Below are 24,869 nucleotides of genomic sequence, written 5' to 3' on the forward strand. Positions count from 1 at the left end.
TTTAAATTAGTAACAGACGAATTGACAGCGTCACGTGCAAAGCAAGCAAAATGAACGTTTATATTATTAAAACAATGCGTCGAAACGTTTTCGTTTTTTTCATTGTCTGTGTCTTATCTTTATCTATTTTCAGATCCATTGTGTAAAAATATTTGGGTAATTGTAAAATTATTATAATAAGTTAAAGAAATATCAAAACAGCTAAAATTTTCAGCGACATCCTTAAGAGTCGCTACCCACAGTTTAAGAAACCCCGCTTTAAACTTAGATCATATACTTTCCTATGGAACCAGATGTCTCAAATCCCCTCTTTACTTCCTTTAATATAGTAAAACATTTGATTATTAATTACATAGAGAGGTGTGGTGATGACGCTTGCGTGTTAAGTTTCAGAACGACAAACGAGTTGTCTTCCCCTTACTTCTTACGTCATGGACGCAAAGGCGATCGATCAACTTCGCATATTTCACAGAATTTCCTCTAAACACACTCCATATGTGAAAGTGAAAGACACACCCAATGACGAAGACCTTAAGAAGGTCGCCGTACTTTAATGACAGAGCAATATTTGCATTTTTTATAATAGACAAATTCTGTATTATATTAAATAGTGTATTATAGGCAAATGTAATTCTATACAAATCGGTTAGCAACAATCACGATGGAAGCCTAAGCTTTTTATATGATTTGGTTTATTAAGATTACAGCAAAGCACACAAGGGCTATTTGCCTAAGGGACGACTTTGCCTTCAGTCATCGTGCAGATTGGTACAAACGGGAAATGAGTCCATTGGCGGCGTATGCATTTCCCCTTTTATTTCTACTTTTGAATGTTTCAAAGGATTCATTTCCGTTTATGTACGTAAAGTTTCCATATGCCAGTTTTTGAAATTGTTTTTGCCAAGTTCAAATTCCAATTCTGTGAGGTTACCTAAAAAATTTATAATAATCTTCTAAAAGAATTCAGCTCGCAGCATGGATTTCCTAAGTTTGGGATTTTGTAAAAGGTATCAATACTGGGATACAATCGCAGGTAAAAGTGGGAAGAGGAACCAGAAACTTCAAAATGAATAAGCTCCTTATAACTAACTATCTAGAATTTATTAAATTTAATAAAAGTGAAGATGAAATTATAAATACAATGCAGTATAAATATGAATAGTAATACATACAGAATGGTAACCTTAATAAGATACTTAAGTATAAAAATATGGCATTTGAATTTTTTAAAATATGAAGATAAATAAAAATCATAATATAATGATAAAGAAAAAACAGAAGAGTTCATGAATGTTCATAATAACTAAAAAGAGTTCATGAATGTTCCTAAGTTCATAACTCATTTTTATATAGGTAAACTAGTTTGAGAATCCAGTAAACAGTTGCATGAAAATTCCATGTAAAATTATTTCACATAGTAAGAAATCCACATAATTCCATGTAAAATAGTTCATGAATGATTCATGTAAATTATAGACTCATTCATATTGTAGCGTGCGTACCGGGTTCGCAATGAAGTGAATGCATAAGTTCGATGAAAAGTGAATAAAATTTATTCTTATCCCAAGAATAAATACAAAATGCTTAAAGTTACTCAGAGATAATTGTACAAAATATCGCAATATCTCAGTAGTAGTTATGTTTTAAACTACTAAAATATTTTACAAAACACAATTCAAAACAGAGAAAGTTAATCCGATCTCACCGCAAATTCGCTACGATCAACGAGAAAAAGAAAGTAAACTGCTAAGCAACTCGTAAAACAACTGAATTCAGATGTTTTCCTTCAGGTTTTATAAGCTTTTTAATGTGTCGCGCACTTCTCACTGTTAAAAATATCTCGGAGTGACAGTCGATAATAGACTCACCTTCACTTTTCATGTTAAAAATAGTAAGTAAAGTAAAAGCATCCAAAGTAAGTTAATAATAATTTATTTACTAAAGAAATATTGATTATATTATCTCCTAAGATTAATTATAGTAAAATTATCCTAAAAGAGTGAATCCATACTTAGTAAGTTCAATTTCGAAAATTGTTTTAAAGTAACTTGAATGTAAATTGTGAAAAATGTTTAAAGAGGACTTGAATTAAATCATGAATAACAAAATTTCAAATGTAAAAAGAAATAAATTAAAAGCAAGTAATAAAATTAAATGCAAGTAATCATTGCCATTGATCGGAAGTTACCCGGCTCCGTAGGCTCAGCTTTTTTATTCTTCAGTGTTGGTAAATTGTGCATTTTTTGCTTTAAAAATCATTGAATTATGCTGTTCTTACCTTTCGGTTAAAGTTTTTATGCCTTTAATTAATCTTCAGGCAATACTTATAGAATTACCCACAATTTAAAAGTTGTTTAAGTGCAGCTTAACCTATTTTTTTTTTAAATTTTTTTTATTTATTTATTTTTATTTTTTTTTTTACCAGAGCAGCCATATTTGTTTACATTTGAAACATAACAGAATAGTGAATTAAGTCAGTTTCTGCACCTTCTATGCCTTTTTGACGAGTGGGTTCAAAAGGAAACTGCATACTTCCATATAAGTTATATATATTACTTATAAGGAAATGAAGGCATGCAGAAAGAAGGGAAAAAGTACGTTATAAGGTATGCAGTCATTCATATTTGGGATGGGGAAAGAAATGGAACGAACGGGAAAAGTAAATAAAATTAAAAAAAAAAAATAATAATAATAATAAAATCTGAAAGCCTTCAGATTATATATTACGAACAAAGGGGCGTTTTTTTTTCACGTTTTGTGTGTTAATATCATGTTTGTGTGTTACAGTAATTAAGTATCATATTCTTCGCACTTATACCATAAAATTCAATTCAACAGCAATACCACAAAAAAGGAAGCCTCGCTCTTTATGTGAAAGTTAAACATAAAAATTCCAAATTCGGGCTTCCAGATTCCCATATTCGAATGGAGGAGTACGTTATTCATAATTGGATGTCTCTAGGAAACGTCGTTGTTTTCGCAGTGCGAGTAACGTACATACTTCCATGCAGATTCTTCATTATTTTTTTTTAAATATAATGCAGGGCTCTAATATTTGGTGGCAACAATTTGAAAAGTGAAGCGCCGTTTGTAGTGAACCAACGAAAATGGTAAAAGGAAATTGATAGCCCTTCTGGGCTAATGCTTCTTTGGCTTAAGAGCAAAATATCCGTTTCAGATATGCAACATTATGCAAGTTATGCATCACTTTTTAAAGCTTATTATTATTTCTTAATTGCGTTTAATGTAACATTCTAATAAATGCCCACAGGTTTTGTTAAATTTTGCACACTTACTCAAATTATATTATTCTCAGGGTAGATGTAATTAATAAATACTGAAATACATAACACAGAATTATTAGTGTTCGAGATTTGTATAAGTAAATGTTACAGATTATAAGGAAATAAACGTTACTCCGAGTACGAAGGCCGTACCAATTTGCCTTCAAGAATAGACGAGGTCTCAATGACACTATATTGACGAATAACTGTCTCCTCGGCCGTTACCGGATTGTGGAAAACAGGAAAATTTTTTGATTGTATTTTTATACATTTATTAGTATAAAAGGTGGTCGGTATCGGACAGAAACCAACTCAGACAGATCACTCACATCCTCATCATGATCGCAAAGGTAAGAAATTGTTCTTTTACCCCTCTAAATTAATGAAATGCTAATTTAAAAAAAACTGATTTTATATTACGCCCAAGAGGACGTCCCTAAAATTGGCGCTATCAGAGTTTTTAATTAATATTTAAGGTGATTAAAGTCGTACGAAGATGGGAATAATCGAAATGGCTTCCCACGACTTTTTTGGAATCGAAAATAATGTATTTAATGTTTGGTAATGCTATTTTTATTTCATCGTAAAACTTAGAAATTTTTGTTTAACAAACTCTAGGATTAGAAAGCGAGCAGTGGCAACAGCTTTCGAAATAAAGCAGATTTTTACCTCCAGCTTAAAGAGTGTTGTCACTCTGAAAAATGAGGGCGAAAATTGTTGTTTTTCTCCGATTGATTCTAGCTTTTTTTTTTTTTTTTTTTTAAGTGCACGTCGACATTTCCCAGGACCCAGAAAAGAATTGTAGAAAGTTTGGTGACGATAGCTATAGCAGTGACAAAGTTATTAGCGAACAAAGATACTGTCTTCTTTATATATAGATAATAAAAATTTACGTTTTATGAATAATGTTTAATTATAATGTTAAAACCAGAATTAATAAAGACTTTCTCTTCCTAGGTCGTATTCTTGTGTGCTGCTTTTGCAGTATCTCATGCCAATATCCATCTCAAAGCACCCCTTGTGAGCACTGGTGTCAGCCAAACATCTAGACAGCAAGATGTAAGTTGCATTTTTTGATTTTGAAATAAAATAAAAGTGAAACTTTCTTTGCACGAAATATTTATAAAATTCTGGCGAAAGTTAACTAATTAATATATCTCGCAACCTAATTTTGTAGTACATTCAGAAGTTATCCGTCTCTTCAGTTTCTACCAATTGCCGACAATTTAATTAAATACGTACAATTTACGTATTTTCTCTATCTTTATGTTATGATCATTTCAAATAAAGTAATGTTTTATTATGCAAGTAACAAAAAATTATTAACTAAACTTAAAAAATTATAATATTTTAACTAAGAGTGTGGTTCTTATTGTTTAAGATATTTAAAATTTTTATTGATATGCTAAGTATTCAGCTCCCTTTTAAGCACTAATATTTTGACTACAGATTTAATATATCATCTTAGCGATCAAGCGGTAAAACTACTGAACACTGGTTATTCGACCCTAGATTAAATACCGGCCAACAGCTTGACTGCACGATGGCTTATCTCTTTTATAAGATGAATATGAGCCAGTTCTTTTTTAATTGTCTCCATGAATGGCACCTCCTTGTAAGGCATATTTTAATTTTATAACAGTTATTTTAATTTGAAAACCTTTCCCATCAATTCTAGTTTCCACTTACAACTCCCTACCAGAATGAGGATTTAGAATCGCGTTAAATGCAAATGAGATAGAGGAAGTATTTAAGGAAGGTTCAACTACGTGAAGGTTGAACTGAGTGAGTGCTATGAGCCCTTAGTGACACGTGTTTGCCTTCTGGCTAAGTTATTCGTGAAGCTGTTGCGATCGGCCTCATTATGCGTGCTTATTGGTATCCGCCGGCTAGTTTAATTTAAGGGCCGACTATGTTAGCTGATTGTGTCTAACTTCGTCTAAGTCTCGTTTAGTTAATTATAGTTTAGTTCTTAGCTAAAGCCCAAGTAGATGTTTTCCTGTGTAGAGACATAAAGTATTTTTTTTTTTGGAAGCAGGCAAGATGAAAAATCAGCAAAGCCTTCGCCGGGAATCGAATCGCGGACCTCTCAATTACGCGCTGAGCGTGCAGACCACTACACCACGAAGGCTCGCCAAACTGCTATTCTTATTGAGTCAATAAAATGGTGTTTTAACCCTTCTCCAGTCTACGTCTTTAATTGACTGAACTCAACGATAAGTCGTTGCACAGCTCACTAAGTTCCTCGATGTTCATCTTAGACAAAGGGCGAGGAAGCCTACACCTTTCCTCACCGCCCTTGCGTGTTTCGACAACGAATCCGTTCCTGCTGTTTCACTTAACTAATCAGATACTTAGAGAAACAAATTTTTCGTTGAAATTGTTAAGCATTAACTTTTCAGGGCTGTTAATCATATTTTCAACAATTAATGCCTATGATTTTTTCTAGGCTCATGGCAGCTATGCTTTTGGTTATGATATTGTTGATAAGCATGGCGCCTCCAACTCCAGAGCTGAAGTCGGTGATGGCTATGGCAACAAAAAAGGCACCTATACCATCCACGACATTGACGGCAGAGCAAGAAGAGTAGATTACGTGGCCAACAAACTTGGATTCCGTGCTGCTGTCAAAACCAACGAACCAGGAACTGCTCATAGCACCCCTGCTGCAGCTGCCATAAACAGCCCCTACGCTGGACCATCCGTCGATCACATCGCGCCTGTTGCCACTGCTGTCGTTGGACATGCCGCTGTTGCAGCTCCCGTAATTGCTGCTGCTCCTGTAGTTGCTGCCGCTCCTGTAGCCTATGGTGGATATGGTCTTGGACACGGTGCAGCAACTGGTTTAGGATATGGCGCCGGCACATATGGAGCCGGAGCATATGGTGGATATAATGCCGGTGCATATGGAGGATATGGTGCCGGCACATACGGAGCCGGAGCATATGGCGGACATGATGCCGGTGCATATGGAGGATATGGTGCCGGCACATACGGAGCCGGAGCATATGGCGGATATGATACTGGTGCATATGGAGGATATGGTGCCGCTACTGGAAAGGGACTGGTCTACTAATAATTGTAACTTTTTCTTTAGGTATCTGAAATTACCTGTGTGTAAAATATTGTTACTTATTTATTTCGCATGTGAAGAGTTCTTGAAGCTGTTCTTGATAATAAATCCTATAGATTGAAAATGGTGCTTGTTTCTTTGCTCATTCCATGATGTATGTCTAAAGGAGTTGAAAGACAAACGAAGGCATTTGATAAAATATGTAAGATTCAGAATGTTGGTAAAGTGCAGTACTAACAAGGAAACAGCTTAATAGGATTGAACAACTATAAAAACGAAATTTGATAAAATTTTAAGCAATGGCAAGCATAAAAATCTGCAATCAAATTCAAAGAAAGGATTTTTGAAGAAGTTTTAAAAGGAATGCAATCAGGGCACAAAACATACTTATTCATAATTCTACAAATTCATTACGCGATTACTATTCTTCGTTTGCGGGTATCTGAGTTATTCTTTCTGATTAACCATTAGTTTCATTTAAAATTATTTTACCTATGTTGCTTCAAGCCATTTTATCTATAGGAGACTTCCAATTTTTTCTTCTAATGTTTTGATCACTTAAACAAACACTTGAGCAAAACATGTAAATAAAACATCAATATAAAAAATTATTAAACTTAATAATACAACAAAGTGTAATGTGTTATACTGTAGCGAAACAAACTTCCAAAAATGCATATGACTCAGGAAACACCGATTCTCAATCCACACTTTTGGAATTAGGGAAATATCTCATAGCGTGTATTATATATTAGCCTATACCTTATCTCACATTTAGTGCTATATAATCTTCCACAGAATATATATAAATAAAAAAAATCTGAAAGGATTCAGATTTTAAATTACGTCTAAAGGAGCGCTTTTCTAACGTTTTGTATGTTACCTTTATTTATTAAGTATCATGTTCTTTGCACTTAAACCATGAAATTCAGTTCAACAGCAATATCGAAAATTAATTTTAAAATGAACTTATCTTTAGAATTTCCGATACAGAGTCTGGCGCGAGGGAGATAATTTTTTTTTTTTTTTTTTTTTTCGTACAGTGTTGCCATTGCTCGCTTTCAAAATCGTTTAGTTTTTGAATCAAAAGTTCTTTAAAGTGTTACCAAATCTGAAATCGATAATAAAACAAATTTCAAATTAGGGCTTCCACATGCCCATCTCTATGGAAGATTATGTTATTAAAATTTGGATGGCTCTATGTACCGTTGTTTTATTAAAATGCGAGAAACATACATATATTTATGTAGATTCTTCATTATTTAATTTCTTTAAGTATAAGACCGAACGTCAATATATGGTGGCAACGATTTGAAAAGTGATACAGCCTCTTAAAGTTTTCGCCGCAAAATGTCAAAACGAAATTAATAGTCCTTCAGGGCAAATTGTCCCTTTGGACTAAAAATGGTACAGTTGTACCTATATCTCCCGTTCTAACGGGCCAATTGACAAAATTTAACTTCCTCTTTTCATGTTTCGAATGCGATGCATATTATATTTATGTATAGTTTTTTTCTAACATAGGTATTTTGACACAAAACCGGAATTTTTCTGAAATGACATACTTATTTTCTTTTCATATTTCGATTTTACGACTGAAATTATGCCAAAGAGACAAATTTTGTAAAAAATCGCACGAGCAGTTTTTAAACATTAGCTTCAAAATTTTAGCTGTTCGATGTTATTTGAATATGGTATATATTTATTAATTTCTCTTTTTTTTTATTAAACTTACTAAATTCTTTCTTTAAAATTCGAAATTGAGGTTGAATCCAAATAAATTCCTATCTATGTCTGATTTGTTTTCTAATTTGTAATTTTTAGTAATTTTAATAAACGTTTCGAAAAAAAATTAATTGCAAAGAATATAAAATATTTGCCGTCATCTTAAAGTAGATGTATTTCCAGGAACACATGCAAAAAATTAGAATTTTTTATTTAAAATTTCCGAAGACATACATGAACTTATACATTGGTGTGTTGAAATTTGGCGTGTTTGTTATAAGCGATAATAACGCTAAACTCAGTTTAGACACTTCGTTAAAATTATCTGAATGAATGAACGACACAACTTTTATTTCCCTCTCCCCGTGCACAGTGATAGGCTTTGGTTTCTTTTGGTTTATGTGATTACGGGAAAGCCTCGATAGCTATCTGCATAAGGGAAAGGATTCTTTCGTAGAGGACTTTCTAAGGGAAACTGGCTCGTATACGTGTTACACATGGGAAAAACCACGAAAACGCCCATGCAGCCAGGCCGTTCGCAGGATTCAAACCTAGGATCGAACTACCAGTATTCAGTCACTTTACCGCTCGGCCGTTGGTGGGCCCGCACAATGAAAGGGAAAGGAAAATTCATTAACATAAATGAATAATTTCGGCAAGTGAATAATTCTTGACTCAAATAAAAAAAGAAAATGGCCCACCAGAGGCCGGCGGTAAAGTCCCTGAACACTGGTAGTTCGGCTGAGGTTCGAATCCCGCGAACGGGCTGGCTGCATGGCAGTTTTAGCGGTTTTGCCCATGTTAATACAAGCCAGTTTCTCTTAGAAAGTCTTCCACAAAGGATCCCTCTCTTCTGTGCAGTGCCTTAGGGCGGAGCACGTAAATAATAATAAACTTAAAAATGTGCGCCAAGATAAATTTTAAAATTTCTCCGTAAGTTTCTCGCGAAATTTTACAAAATTTAATAGTTAGACATAATTTGAGTGGTAGAATGCAAATATGGAAAGAAATCGATATGGCGTTACTTCATAGGTATTTCTAGTGCAGTTAAAAATTACAGCAAAGAGAAATAACCCATAACAAAAAAGTTTTACTGCAATTTTACTGCATTTTCAAGCAACTTAAGCCAGAAATTAAATTCATTTGCTTATTTAAAATGAAAGTTTCCCCATAGCACGCATGCGCACCCTCGTTCACTTTGCTCTTATTTCTTCCTTGTTTCGAGGTAAACATGACCCTTTGGGATTGGTTTTATTTAATTATGGCAAAGCTTTCGAGGGCTACCTGCCTAAGGGAAGGGATTCCTTCGTAGAGGACTTTCTGAGGGACACTGACTCGTATACACGTTACACACATACGTCGCTTTTGTTTTTGCTTACTTTTACTCTTGTAATTTGATAAAACACAATGTGAAACATAAGCATTAAGTGCTGCATATTTAATTTTTTAAAGACTGACCGATTTACTTTTAACGAATAATTTATGAATGTTCCGAATTACGCAGAATTAAACTAACGTACTGCTGTGAATAAAATCTTTGCTGTAGCATCACCTACGTCACTGCTATGGACGTTTCCTTACATTATATATGTTCAGCTGGCAGTTATGTTTTACGCTATTTGTTTAATTTAAGGAAACATATACAAAGCTTCTCGCGATCCACGAAGTATTCCACGAGGCTTACAGATGGACTCATAATACAAGAGCCCACCAGCGGCCGAGCGGTAAAGTCGCTGAACACTGGTAGTTCGGTCCGAGGTTCGAATCCCGCGAACGGGCTGGGTGCATGGGCGTTTTCGTGGTTTTCCCCATGCGTAACGTGTATACGAGCCAGTTTCCCTTAGAAAGTCCTCCACGAAGGCATCCCTCAGGCAGATAGCCCTCGAGGCTTTGTCATATTCACACGCACACACACACACATAATACAAGAAGTACTGATAATACAAGGAGATACAATTCAACAATAAAGCAAGATATCTAGTTCTGGAGAGAGCGAAGAAAAAATATAAAATACAAATACTATTATAAGAAAAATACTAAAATATACCATTAATAATTAAACTATTAATACTCCTATAATAGAAAGTAAACCAACTTAATAATAATAATATAGACAAAGAAAAGATAAAATATAAAAAATCTTAAAGTTTTTAGATTTTATATTACGCCTCAAAAGGGAGTTTTTTAGCGTTTTGTCTGTTACCTTTATTTATTAAATACCATGTTCTTCGCACTTAAAACATAAAATTCAATTCAATCGCAATATCGCAAAATAATTGAAAAAGAGCATACTTTAGAATTTCCGATACACAGTCTCGCGCGCTGAAGATGAAATTCCCATACAGTGTTGCCATTGCTCGCTTTGAAATCTTAATCTTTTATGAGTTTCTTAAGCAAACACGCATAAATGCTTTACAAAATATGAAATGGATAATGAAACAAAGTGCAAATTCAGGCTTTCAGATGTCCATATTCGGGTGGAGGCGTAAGTTATTCAAAATTGGATGGCTCCAGGTACCGTTGTTTCATCACAACGCGAGAAACATACATACATTTATGCAGCTTCTTCATTATTTAATTTATTGAAATGTAATACAGGACGATAATATTTGGTGGCAACAATATGAAAAGTGATTCAGACTTTTAAAGTTTTCGACACAGAACGGCAAAACGAAATTAATAACCCTTCTGGATTAAAAAAGGAAATAATACTTAATAATCTTATATATATGCGGCTTAAGTGTCTCTTTGTCGCCGATAGTTTATTGGTTGCTTGCGTAACTGTACCAGCCAATGAGGTTAAGTTGCCACGGCATTCAAATAGTCTATATACACTGATACCATGCATTCAGTTATTGTTTTAATTAAATTATCATGGTATTTAAGAACATTTAAATATTTTTAATCCATACAATTGTTGCTTATTATTCATTTAACTATATTTACATATGAATTACCTAGAAACTTTCAAACGTTGTGAAATTAAAGGAAACGAAACCAGCTAACGAGTTGTGCGTAGTACACCTCATCAGATAGGTTTACCCAAACTCCTACGCTAAACATTCTTTCGCGTAAAGTGTTTAAAATTTTGCTCGATTTTATTCCGACATTGTATTTTAAACTGAATTTTCAGCTGAACGCAAATTGAGCGTGTCAGGGGGAACGTGAATATTTGTTTGCATTAGCAATCATCTGTTTTTGAAATGGTTTACAACTGAACGCAAGAGTTCGTGAAAGAACGGACGTAAAATTAAAAATAATGGATGGTCCTCTGCAAGGGCGAGCTTAAAAATGATGGAAAGATCTACACAAGAAATGTTGTGTACAAAGAGATCTTTGACAGGTGAATTAACAGGTAGCTGTTGAAAAATGTAACGCCAGTGGCGGTTTCCTTCATTGCACTCTACTTTAAGCAATTAAGCAAGTAGAAGGGGAGAAACCCCGTGGGGCAGTAAGCAAAGGGCCGTCCTCGCCGCCTCCCCGGGGTAATTCAGTTTGAATTAGCAGACACCTTTGCACAAATCATTTTAATTACAATTTACAACATCTAGAACATTTCTAGTACTGTTATAGAGGGAAAATGACACATTAACAGTACAATATATCAATACATAGATAATGCGCAGAATAATACAATGATACTGTTGCGTGCGTACTGGTTCGTTATGAAATGAATGCACAAGTCCGATGAAAAATGAACAAAAATTTATTATTATCACAACAAAAATGCTTAAATTTTCTCAAATTATCATGCAGTATTACAATATCTCACAGTAGTTTTCTTTTAACTACTCAAATGTCCAATAGAACGTAATTCAAAACAGCTAAAGAACGCTAATCCGCGAATTCGCTACAATCAACAACAGTAGTTTTCTAAACAACAACAAACTAAGCAACTACTACGAACTGAGATGTTTTCCTCCTTTTATAAGCTTTTAAAATCACGCGCTAGAATTTTCCAGTACTTTCTCGAAATCAAAAAGAGATATTTATTTATTTAATGCACGCGCTCTTGTATTTTTAATTTTCCGGCTTAGCTTTCTTCTTTTAATATTCGTCACGCGCTGCACTGCGCGGGAAATAAAACCAATTAATTTATAATTGAACTAACATTAGCTTTTTAAGTACCAAATTCGTAACACTGCCCCCTTCCCAAGGACTGCACGTCCCGGGCAGTACAATCCCTGGACAGGAAGCTAAACTTACAACTGTGGCATAAATGCATTAATAAGCATTACATTACAATAATAAACAACATGAACAATAAATGCAATACATAAAACAAATCAAATGCTATCAAATACAAATCAAATACACATTTAAAAACAAAATGGACCATGGTCTTATACTATTTACAATTATTTACATTATGTACTATGGCCATAGTAATAAGCTAACCTGTCGTAAGAGTTCGAAGACTCACGGATCCGAACCACGACGTCATTCGTGTTCAGCACTGTATATGGACCATCCGAAGGTGACTGTAATTTAGGACTCAGTCCTTTTCGTTGAATTGGGTTCCACAACCACACCTTGTCTCCTTTGTTGGATCTCTGTCTAGTAGCTCTTGTGTCGCATCTGGTGTTCATTTTCTCCGTCGCCAAGTTGACTCGCTTTCGTGCAGAACGGTGCATCCCCTCAAACCGGGCCTGGGCATCTTGGATGTGTTCCTCAGGCGATGAAGGCGCATCCGTAGGGCGACTAAACAGGCGGTCACAAGGCAGACGAAGGTCTCGACCGAAGAGCTTCTGGGATGGAGAATAGCTGGTAGTCTTGAGTTTCCTTTCGACCCTGGTATGATTTCGGCAGCTTCCCGAGCTCGATCTTTCGGACAAGGCGTCGACATTTCCAGGCGAGGATCCCTTTTGAGGATGGATAATCATGCCATCAGATGCTGAAAGCAGCTTATTGTTTTTGAAATCTAAGGAAAAATTGTATTTCCTTAAAAAGTCCAATCCGAGTATGCATGGATCTGTAATATCCGCCACATATGCCGTGTGATGGTAGGCGGCACTTCCAAACGTGATGTTTACGTTTAACTTCCCAGTTATGGCGATCTTGTCACCAGACGCAGTCTGAAGGGTAACACAGGATGGCGTCCAAATAAGTTTATCTTTAAACTGTTCAGCTAAATCTTTCCTAATGATGGTAACATTAGCTCCTGTGTCAATGATCATATTGCAAGGAACTCCATCGATATTCCAATTGATGGACAGTCCGTTATTGTTGCCACTCACTATAGAGATCTAAAGCGCTTCAAAACAGGGTTTTTCATTATCTGGCAACCTCCGTTCCTTGATATGGTCATTAATTTGTTTCCTGCGTCGTTGCTCAGAAATTGTCTCAATTTTCGTACCCTGGGGTGTTCTGCAATTCTTTCGTACGTGGCCTTCAGCTCCACAGTTCCAGCACTTTGGTTTCTTGTCAGTCCTTTTCCTTCCCGTGGCATTTAATTGTCTGTTTAAATCGTATGCCTTATTTTCCGTGCTCTGGGGAGTTCTGCAGTTCCTTCGTAGGTGGCCTTCAACACCGCAATTCCAGCACTTTAGGGTCGGTTTTGTTTCACCACTATTCCGTCTTAAAGCATTCACTGGTCTTGTCAACTCATCCGTTTCATTATCCGTGTCCTGGGGTGTTCTGCAATGCCGTAGTAGGTGACCTTCAGAACCACATCTCCAACATCTTACAGCCATTTTGTTCTCACTGCTACTCCGTATCAAAGCATCGACTTGTCTGGATAAATCATCTAAACGAGCCATCAACTGGTCCCCTGGTTCGTGGACTCGCACAGCTCTGACTGGGTAGCGATCCCTAAGAGTTGCTTGCTAGGCTGCCTCCAATTTCACGGCGTACAACAGACCGCTTTTTACATCCTTTACATCTGCCATTCGCAGTGCTTTCTGTATTTCAGGGTCCCGAATGCCATCGATGAAATATTGCAGCGACAGGATTTCCCTCGTTTCTCTCGGGCACTCCGTAAAGGCAAGGTGGGACAGCCTTTCAACATCCGTGGCGAGCTCCTGAAGTGTTTCGGTGGGCTTCTGCTGACGGGATTTTAGTTGAAGCCCGCTGTAGTCTTTTAAACACTTCTCTCCAAAGCGCAGCTCCAATGCGCCAGACAGAACTTCAAAGTCTAGTCTTTTGTTTTCGGGAAGAGTCTGAAGGATATCCGCTGCGTCGGCTCTTAGAGAAGCGGCGAGATGACAGGCCTTAGCTTGGGAATCCCATCCATTCGCATCCGCCACGATAGAAAATTGTGTCTTATACACCTGCCAGGAGGTCTTTCCATCATATGTGGATAGCTTCAGAGGTGGATGAGCAGGCATTGGTAAGAATTTAAAATCATCACTCCTGCTCCCTGCCGACGCTACGAATTTCTTTAAAGTATCCATTTCTTTGGCAACTGCAGAAACTCTCTCATCAATTTGTTGTTCGATTTGGTGTTGGACGGCACAAACTCTTCCTTCAATTCGTTCCTCCACAGCAGAAACTCTCCCTTGTATATGTTCTTTTACAGAAGAAACTCTTTCTTCTATTTCTTCTTTCACCGAAGAAACTCTTTCTTCAATATGTCCAACTTTATTTTCAACTGCGTCAATTCTGCCTTCCATAGCTTCAAATTTATTTTCTATTATGCAAGTAATTTCTCTTTTCATTTCTTCTTGACCAGCTTGAACGGCTTTCATTTCGTCCTTAACGGATTCCTGGCCCAATTTCATTTCTTCCTTAACGGATTCCTGGCCTAATTTCATTTCTTCCTTAACGGATTCCTGGCCCAATTTCATTTCTGCTTTAACGGATCTAATCTCTGCTTTAACAGAGTCTTTCATCTCTTCTTTAAATGATGCTTGGCCAGCTTCCATCTTTTCTTGGAATGCAGCAAAAGCACTAATGAGCTGTCTCAATTGTTCTTCCATCGCTCTTGTTATTGGCATTCAAATCCCACTTCTGACACCAAAAATTGTTGCGTGCGTACGGGTTCGTTATAAAATGAATGCACAAGTCCGATGAAAAATGAACAAAAATTTATTATTATCACAACAAAAATGCTTAAATTTTCTCAAATTATCATGCAGTATTACAATATCTCACAGTAGTTTTCTTTTAACTACTCAAATGTCCAATAGAACGTAATTCAAAACAGCTAAAGAACGCTAATCCGCAAATTCGCTACAATCAACAACAGTAGTTTTCTAAACAACAACAAACTAAGCAACTACTACGAACTAAGATGTTTTCCTCCTTTTATAAGCTTTTAAAATCACGCGCTAGAATTTTCCAGTACTTTCTCGAAATCAAAAAGAGATATTTATTTATTTAATGCACGCGCTCTTGTATTTTTAATTTTCCGGCTTAGCTTTCTTCTTTTAATATTCGTTACGCGCTGCACTGCGCGGGAAATAAAACCAATTAATTTATAATTGAACTAACATTAGCTTTTTAAATACCAAATTCGTAACAATACATAAAAGATTAAACTCCAATCATAAATATTAATACTAAAAGTTCAAAGAACGCAAGTAATAGTAATTTTTTAAAGATTCGCGCAAGTAGTAGTAAAGTCGCGCAAATAATAGTAATTTTTTAAACATTCCGACATGGAAAGCTATGTTCAATTTTATTCGTAAGAAAATTATTCTTATCTAGTTATTCAAAAACGATGTGAAAGCCATGTTTTTTCGATACCTAAAGCTATGATAGGTCCTATTGTCAACAAGAAAGGAAAACAAATATCAAAGTTTGATTTCAAGTGGAAAAAATGTTCCAAATACGTATCCAAGGAGAAAAAGGAATGTTTCGAATGCTGCGAAGATTAGATCTTTAAAGTTTAAAAAAAAAAAAAAAAAAAAATCCACCAAGTACAGTTGCAAAATCATTAAAATGCTCAGAGTTGACTGTAAACAAGGTGATTAATGCTAATTAGAAGCTAAAACGGTACTTACGTATTAACGCAATCAGGCCAAAATTCGCATAAATTACCAAATTTGGCGACCCTGCTTACGGCAACCCTTCGTGTTATACGTAGTTTTGTAAAAAGAGCATGTGGAGATTCACAAAATTTTCCTGCATTTTCGTGCAAATTTTTGTAATTTATGAGAAAATAGCAGTGTAGATGGATAAACTCAAGAGTGTGCGCAATGCCATTTTTGTGCAATTCTGGGATGTTTTTTTTTTAAGTAAAAATAAGTCGACGTGTATATGGTTATGGCGAATACGGTTTTCAATCAGTGCTAAAAGCAATAGCCAAAAGATTTCCGCCGAAAAAAAAAAAAGGTTTAATCCTGATCCGGTGCACACGGGATTTGGCGACTTTGATGATGAGCAGTAAAAACGGGACATATACGATGAGTAGTAAACGGGTCATTCGAAGAATATACATAGTTAGACATAGTATATACTATGTATATAGTGTATATACAATGTATATACACTATAGTATATAGTGTATAGTATACATATAGACGTTCTTTGGATCATGTTTGGTGTTGGCGATAATTTTCAAAATCGTGCCAAGCCTGCACCGTATACTAGGATTTTACCAAAAAAAAGTCTGCAACTTATTCAAATTCGAAACCGGAAGGCTTTAATTGCTATTTTATATCTTAAAACAAAATAATACAAAAAACTGTATTAAAAATTATCTGTAATTAATATATGTACATTTTCTTTATATTCATACTTTTTTACTCAAACTTACAAATCGCGCCAACCTGGTCGGCATAATACGCAAGTACCGCTAAAACAGGCTAAAAAAAAACGTAATGTACATCGTCTTTCTCCACGACATATATTAGATAAACGCAGAACGCACTGCAGAATTCTTTACAAAAACCATTGGTTAATCTTTCGATTATGGTAACTTGGCGATTTTTTGGCGACTAACCCTGCTACAGCAACCTGCTAGTTTTTGGTTGAATGCCATTTTGTTTTCACAAGTAAAGGCATTTTTTTTTTTTTTTTTTTTTTTTTCTTCTTCCTCAACATTTTTTTTACAACAATGTGTTAGCCGAATTACGCTTATGCTAAAACGTTTATGGAACAAAAGTGCTTAATCATGACGAAGATTAGGTGCGAAATTGGGACAAAGTGCAGAATCGTCCACTGCTTGCCGCGTTTTTAAGAACTACACGGTATCATCCATGTACACGTCGACCTATTTTCACTTAAAAAAAAAAATCTCAGAATTGCACAAAAATGGAATTGCGCACACTCTTGACTTTATCCATGTACACTGCTAAAGTCCTAGCTAGTAACCTTTATCGCCTTACCAAAATGTCGACAAACTACCTGTTACCATATTCTAAAAATTAGCCAAACCATTAATCCGAACAAAAATGGAAAATCTTGTCTTAATAGATGAATCTTTGGTGTATTTAAATGACTTCAATAAAAAGATATCCATTTGTTATCATCAAAAAGGAGAAACAAATCTTAAAACATGATTCAAAGAATCTAAAGGAAGTTTTTCAAAAGGATTTGTGATTTCTGCTGGTTTTTTTCAAATAACGGCAAATTAAAAATGAAGAGGGTTGGGAAAAATGTTAAGATCAACTCCACATGTTATCAGGAACATATTTCATACACAATTAAATTAATTCATACACAAATAAAACCTGTGGGCATTCTAATAAATGCCCAAAGGTTTTATTTGTTAAATTTTGCACACTTATTCAAATTATATTATTCTCATGGTAGATTTAATTAATAAATAGCGAAAGACATAACACAGAATTACCAGTGTTCGAGATTTGTATAAGTTAACGTTACAGATTATAAGGAAATAAACATTACTCCGAGTACGAAGGCCGTACCACTTTGCCTTCAAGAATAGACGAGGTCTCAATGACACTATATTGACGAATAACTGTCTCCTCGGCCGTTACCGGATTGTGGAAAACAGGAAAATTTTTTGATTGTATTTTTATACATTTATTAGTATAAAAGGTGGTCGGTATCGGACAGAAACCAATTCAGACAGCTCAGTCACATTCTCATCATGATCGCAAAGGTAAGAAATTGTTCTTTTACCCCTCTAAATTAATGAAATGCTAATAAAATGCTGATTTTATATTACGCCCAAGAGGAGGCTCTAAAATTGACGCTATCAGAGTTTTTAATTAATATTTCGAGTGATTAAAGTCGTACGAAGATGGAAATAATAGAAATGGCTTCACACAAATTTTTTGGAATCGAAAATAATGTATTTAAGGTTTGGCAATGCTATTTTTAATTCATCGTTTTTGTTTAAGAAACTCTAGGGTTTGAAAGCGATCGGTTGCAACAGCTTTCGAAATAAAGCAGATTTTCATTTCCAGCTTAAAGAGTGTTGTCACTCTGAAAAATGAGGGCGAAAATTGTTGTTTTTCTCCGATTGATTCTAGCTTTTTTTTTTTTTTTTTTTTAAGTGCACGTCGACATTTCCCAGGACCCAGAAAAGAATTGTAGAAAGTTTGGTGACGATAGCTATAGCAGTGACAAAGTTATTAGCGAACAAAGATACTGTCTTCTTTATATATAGATAATAAAAATTTACGTTTTATGAATAATGTTTAATTATAATGTTAAAACCAGAATTAATAAAGACTTTCTCTTCCTAGGTCGTATTCTTGTGTGCTGCTTTTGCAGTATCTCATGCCAATATCCATCTCAAAGCACCCCTTGTGAGCACTGGTGTCAGCCAAACATCTAGACAGCAAGATGTAAGTTGCATGTTTTGATTTTGAAATAAAATAAAAGTGAAACTTTCTTTGCACGAAATATTTATCAAATTCTGGCGAAATTGAACTCATTGATATATCTCGCAATCTAATTTTGTAGTACATTCAAAACTTATCCATCTCTTCAGTTTCTACCAATTGCCGACAATTTAATTAAATACGTACAATTTACGTATTTTCTATATCTTTATGTTATGATCATTTCAAATAAAGTAATATTTTATTATGCAAGTAACAAAAAATTATTAACCTAACCTAAAGAATTATAATATTTTAACAGAGAGTGTGGTTCCTATTGTTTAAGATATTTAAAATTTTTATTGATATGCTCCTTTTTAAGGGCTAATATTTTGACTACAGATTTAATATTTCATCTTAGCGATCAAGCGGTAAAACTACTGAATACTGGTTATTCGACCCGAGATTAAATACCGGCCAACAGCTTGACTGCACGATGGCTTATCTCTTTTATAAGATGAATATGAGCCAGTTCTTTTTTAATTGTCTCCATGAATGGCACCTCCTTGTAAGGCATATTTTAATTTTATAACAGTTATTTTAATTTGAAAACCTTTCCCATCAATTCTAGTTTCCACTTACAACTCCCTACCAGAATGAGGATTTAGAATCGCGTTAAATGCAAATGAGATAGAGGAAGTATTTAAGGAAGGTTCAACTACGTGAAGGTTGAACTGAGTGAGTGCTATGAGCCCTTAGTGACACGTGTTTGCCTTCTGGCTAAGTTATTCGTGAAGCTGTTGCGATCGGCCTCATTATGCGTGCTTATTGGTATCCGCCGGCTAGTTTAATTTAAGGGCCGACTATGTTAGCTGATTGTGTCTAACTTCGTCTAAGTCTCGTTTAGTTAATTATAGTTTAGTTCTTAGCTAAAGCCCAAGTAGATGTTTTCCTGTGTAGAGACATAAAGTATTTTTTTTTTTTTGGAAGCAGGCAAGATGAAAAATCAGCAAAGCCTTCGCCGGGAATCGAATCGCGGACCTCTCAATTACGCGCTGAGCGTGCAGACCACTACACCACGAAGGCTCGCCAAACTGCTATTCTTATTGAGTGAATAAAATGGTGTTTTAACCCTTCTCGAGTCTACGTCTTTAATTGACTGAACTCAACGTTAAGTCGTTGCATAGTTCACTAAGTTCCTCGACATTCATCTTAGACAAAGGGCGAGGAAGCGTACACCTTTCCTCACCGCCCTTGCGTGTTTCGACAACGAATCCGATTCCTGCTGTTTCACTTGACTAATCAGATACTTAGAGAAATAATTTTTCGTTGAAATTGTTAAGCATTAACTTTTCAGGGCTGTTAATCATATTTTCAACAATTAATGACTATGATTTTTTCTAGGCTCATGGCAGCTATGCTTTTGGTTATGATATTGTTGATAAGCATGGCGCCTCCAACTCCAGATCTGAAGTCGGTGATGGCTATGGCAACAAAAAAGGCACCTATACCATCCACGACATTGACGGCAGAGCAAGAAGAGTAGATTACGTGGCCGACAAACTTGGATTCCGTGCTGCTGTCAAAACCAACGAACCAGGAACTGCTCATAGCACCCCTGCTGCAGCTGCCATAAACAGCCCCTACGCTGGACCATCCGTCGATCACATTGCGCCTGTTGCCACTGCTGTCGTTGGACATGCCGCTGTTGCAGCTCCCGTAATTGCTGCTGCTCCTGTAGTTGCTGCCGCTCCTGTAGCCTATGGTGGATATGGTCTTGGACACGGTGCAGCAACTGGTTTAGGATATGGCGCCGGCACATATGGAGCCGGAGCATATGGTGGATATAATGCCGGTGCATATGGAGGATATAGTGCCGGCACATACGGAGCCGGAGCATATGGCGGACATGATGCCGGTGCATATGGAGGATATGGTGCCGGCACATACGGAGCTGGAGCATATGGCGGATATGATACTGGTGCATATGGAGGATATGGTGCCGCTACTGGAAAGGGACTGGTCTACTAATAATTGTAATTTTTTCTTTAGGTATCTGAAATTATATGTGTAAAATATTGTTACTTCTTTATTTCGCATGTGAAGAGTTCTTGAAGCTGTTCTTGATAATAAATCCTATAGATTGAAAAAAAATGGTGCTTGTTTCTTTGTTCATTCCATGATGTATGTCTAAAGTCTCCTGTAGTTGCTGCCGCTCCTGTAGCCTATGGTGGATATGGTCTTGGAGACGGTGCAGCAACTGGTTTAGGATATGGCGCCGGCACATATGGAGCCGGAGCATATGGTGGATATAATGCCGGTGCATATGGAGGATATGGTGCCGGCACATACGGAGCCGGAGCATATGGCGGACATGATACTGGTGCATATGGAGAATATGGTGCCGCTACTGGAAAGGGACTGGTCTACTAATAATTGTAACTTTTTCTTTAGGTATCTGAAATTACCTGTGTGTAAAATATTGTTACTTATTTATTTCGCATGTGAAGAGTTCTTGAAGCTGTTCTTGATAATAAATCCTATAGATTGAAAATGGTGCTTGTTTCTTTGTTCATTCCATGATGTATGTCTAAAGGAGTTGAAAGACAAACGAAGACATTTGATAAAATATGTAAGATTCAGAATGTTGGTAAAGTGCAGTACTAACAAGGAAACAGCTTAATAGGATGGAACAACTATAAAAACGAAATTTGATAAAATTTTAAGCAATGGCAAGCATAAAAATCTGCAATCAAATTCAAAGAAAGGATTTTTGAAGAAGTTTTAAAAGGAATGCAATCAGGGCACAAAACATACTTATTCATAATTCTACAAATTCATTACGCGATTACTATTCTTCGTTTGCGGGTATCTGAGTTATTCTTTCTGATTAACCATTAGTTTCATTTAAAATTATTTTACCTATGTTGCTTCAAGCCATTTTATCTATAGGAGACTTCCAATTTTTTCTTCTAATGTTTTGATCACTTAAACAAACACTTGAGCAAAACATGTAAATAAAACATCAATATAAAAAATTATTAAACTTAATAATACACAAAGTGTAATGTGTTATACTGTAGCGGAACAAACTTCCAAAAATGCATATGACTCAGGAAACACCGATTCTCAATCCACACTTTTGGAATTAGGGAAATATCTCATAGCGTGTATTATATATTAGCCTATACCTTATCTCACATTTAGTGCTATATAATCTTCCACAGAATATATATAAATAAAAAAAATCTGAAAGGATTCAGATTTTAAATTACGTCTAAAGGAGCGCTTTTCTAACGTTTTGTATGTTACCTTTATTTATTAAGTATCATGTTCTTTGCACTTAAACCATGAAATTCAGTTCAACAGCAATATCGAAAATTAATTTTAAAATGAGCTTATCTTTAGAAATTCCGATACAGAGTCTCCCGCGCTGGAGATATTTTTTTTTTTTTTTTTCCCGTACAGTGTAGCCATTGCTCGCTTTCAAAATCGTTTAGTTTTTGAATCAAAAGTTCTTTAAAGTGTTACCAAATCTGAAATCGATAATAAAACAAATTTCAAATTAGGGCTTCCACATGCCCATCTCTATGGAAGATTATGTTATTAAAATTTGGATGGCTCTATGTACCGTTGTTTTATTAAAATGCGAGAAACATACATATATTTATGTAGATTCTTCATTATTTAATTTCTTTAAGTATAAGACCGAACGTCAATATATGGTGGCAACGATTTGAAAAGTGATACAGCCTTTTAAAGTTTTCGCCGCAAAATGTCAAAACGAAATTAATAGTCCTTCAGGGCAAATTGTCCCTTTGGACTAAAAATGGTACGGTTGTACCTATATCTCCCGTTCTAACGGGCCAATTGACAAAATTTAACTTCCTCTTTTCATGTTTCGAATGCGATGCATATTATAATTTATGTATAATTTTTTTCTAACATAGGTATTTTGACACAAAACCGGAATTTTTCTGAAATGACATACTTATTTTCTTTTCATATTTCTATTTTACGACTGAAATTATGCCAAAGAGACAAATTTTGTAAAAAATCGCACGAGCAGTTTTTAAACATTAGCTTCAAAATTTTAGCTGTTCGATGTTATTTGAATATGGTATATATTTATTAATTTCTCTTTTTTTTTATTAAACTTACTGAATTCTTTCTTTAAAATTCGAAATTGAGGTTGAATCCAAATAAATTCCTATCTATGTCTGATTTGTTTTTTAATTTGTAATTTTCATAAACGTTTCGAAAAAAAATTAATTGCAAAGAATATAAAATATTTGCCGTCATCTTAAAGTAGATGTATTTCCAGGAACACATGCAAAAAATTAGAATTTTTTATTTAAAATTTCCGAAGACATACATGAACTTATACATTGGTGTGTTGAAATTTGGCGTGTTTGTTATAAGCGATAATAACGCTAAACTCAGTTTAGACACTTCGTTAAAATTATCTGAATGAATGAACGACACAACTTTTATTTCCCTCTCCCCGTGCACAGTGATAGGCTTTGGTTTCTTTTGGTTTATGTGATTACGGGAAAGCCTCGATAGCTATCTGCATAAGGGAAAGGATTCTTTCGTAGAGGACTTTCTAAGGGAAACTGGCTCGTATACGTGTTACACATGGGAAAAACCACGAAAACGCCCATGCAGCCAGGCCGTTCGCAGGATTCAGACCTAGGATCGAACTACCAGTATTCAGTCACTTTACCGCTCGGCCGTTGGTGGGCCCGCACAATGAAAGGGAAAGGAAAATTCATTAACATAAATGAATAATTTCAGCAAGTGAATAATTCTTGTAGCAAATATAAAAAGAAAATGGCCCACCAGAGGCCGAGCGGTAAAGTCCCTGAACACTGGTAGTTCGGCTGAGGTTCGAATCCCGCGAACGGGCTAGCTGCATGGGAGTTTTCGTGGTTTTGCCCATGTTAATACAAGCCAGTTTCTCTTAGAAAGTCTTCCACAAATGCATCCCTCTCTTCTGTGCAGTGCCTTAGGGCCGAGCACGTAAATAATAATAAACTTAAAAATGCGCGCCAAGATAAATTTTACAATTTCTCCGTAAGCTTCTCGCGAAATTTTACAAAATTTAATAGTTAGACATAATTTGAGTGGTAGAATCCAAATATGGAAAGAAATCGATATGGCGTTACTTCACAGGTATTTCTAGTGCAGTTAAAAATTACAGCAAAGAGAAATAACCCATAACAAAAAAGTTTTACTGCAATTTTACTGCATTTTCAAGCAACTTAAGCCGGAAATTAAATTCATTTGCTTATTTAAAATGAAAGTTTCCCCATAGCACGCATGCGCACCCTCGTTCACTTTGCTCTTATTTCTTCCTTGTTTCGAAGTAAACATGACCCTTTGGGATTGGTTTTAATTAATTATGGCAAAGCTTTCGAGGGCTACCTGCCTAAGGGAAGGGATTCCTTCGTAGAGGACTTTCTGAGGGACACTGACTCGTATACACGTTACACACATACGTCGCTTTTGTTTTTGCTTACTTTTACTCTTGTAATTTGATAAAACACAATGTGAAACAACATAAGCATTAAATGCTGCATATTTAATTTTTTTAAAGACTGACCGATTTACTTTTAACGAATAATTTATGAATGTCCCGAATTACGCAGAATTAAACTAACGTACTGCTGTGAATAAAATCTTTGCTGTAGCATCATCTACGTCACTGCTATGGACGTTTCCTTACATTATATATATTCAGCTGGCAGTTATGTTTTACGCTATTTGTTTAAATTAAGGAAACATATACAAAGCTCCTCGTGGATTCATAATACAAGGAGTATTCATAATACAATAACGGTACTTACGTATTATCGCAACCAGGTTGGCGCGATTCGTAAGTTTGAGTAAAAAAGTATGAATAGAAAGAAAATGTACATTTATTAATTACAGATAATTTTTAATACAGTTTTTTATATTATTTTGTTTTAAAATATAAAATAGCAATTAAACCCTTCCGGTTTCGAATTTGAATAAGTTGCAGAATTATTTTTTCGGCGGAAATTATTTGGCTATTGCTTTTAGCACTGATTGAAAACCGTCTTCGCCATTAACAGCTTGAGCTTGGCG

At 35.4% G+C, this 24,869-nt stretch overlaps 2 protein-coding genes across 2 annotated transcripts; both read left to right on the plus strand.

The window, feature by feature from the left end:
* The first annotated feature begins 3,579 nt into the window (after positions 1-3,579).
* Positions 3,580-6,484, plus strand: LOC146996066 (uncharacterized). The gene is made up of 3 exons (XM_085822869.1): positions 3,580-3,634; positions 4,242-4,343; positions 5,734-6,484. Exons 1-3 carry the CDS (start codon positions 3,623-3,625, stop codon positions 6,358-6,360), a joined length of 741 nt encoding a protein of 246 aa, XP_085678995.1. The 5' UTR covers positions 3,580-3,622; the 3' UTR covers positions 6,361-6,484.
* Positions 6,485-18,047: 11,563 nt separating this feature from the next.
* Positions 18,048-21,312, plus strand: LOC118196988 (uncharacterized). The gene is made up of 3 exons (XM_035368459.2): positions 18,048-18,091; positions 18,681-18,782; positions 20,163-21,312. The coding sequence occupies exons 1-3, from the start codon at positions 18,080-18,082 to the stop codon at positions 20,787-20,789; spliced, it is 741 nt and encodes a 246-aa protein (XP_035224350.1). The 5' UTR covers positions 18,048-18,079; the 3' UTR covers positions 20,790-21,312.
* The last annotated feature ends 3,557 nt before the right edge of the window (positions 21,313-24,869 follow it).

The sequence above is a fragment of the Stegodyphus dumicola genome, chromosome 8 (assembly GCF_044657685.1).
Source record: "Stegodyphus dumicola isolate Sdum_Otavi_A_Nest chromosome 8, ASM4465768v1".
In the NCBI taxonomy this organism is placed as follows: Eukaryota; Metazoa; Arthropoda; class Arachnida; order Araneae; family Eresidae; genus Stegodyphus; species Stegodyphus dumicola.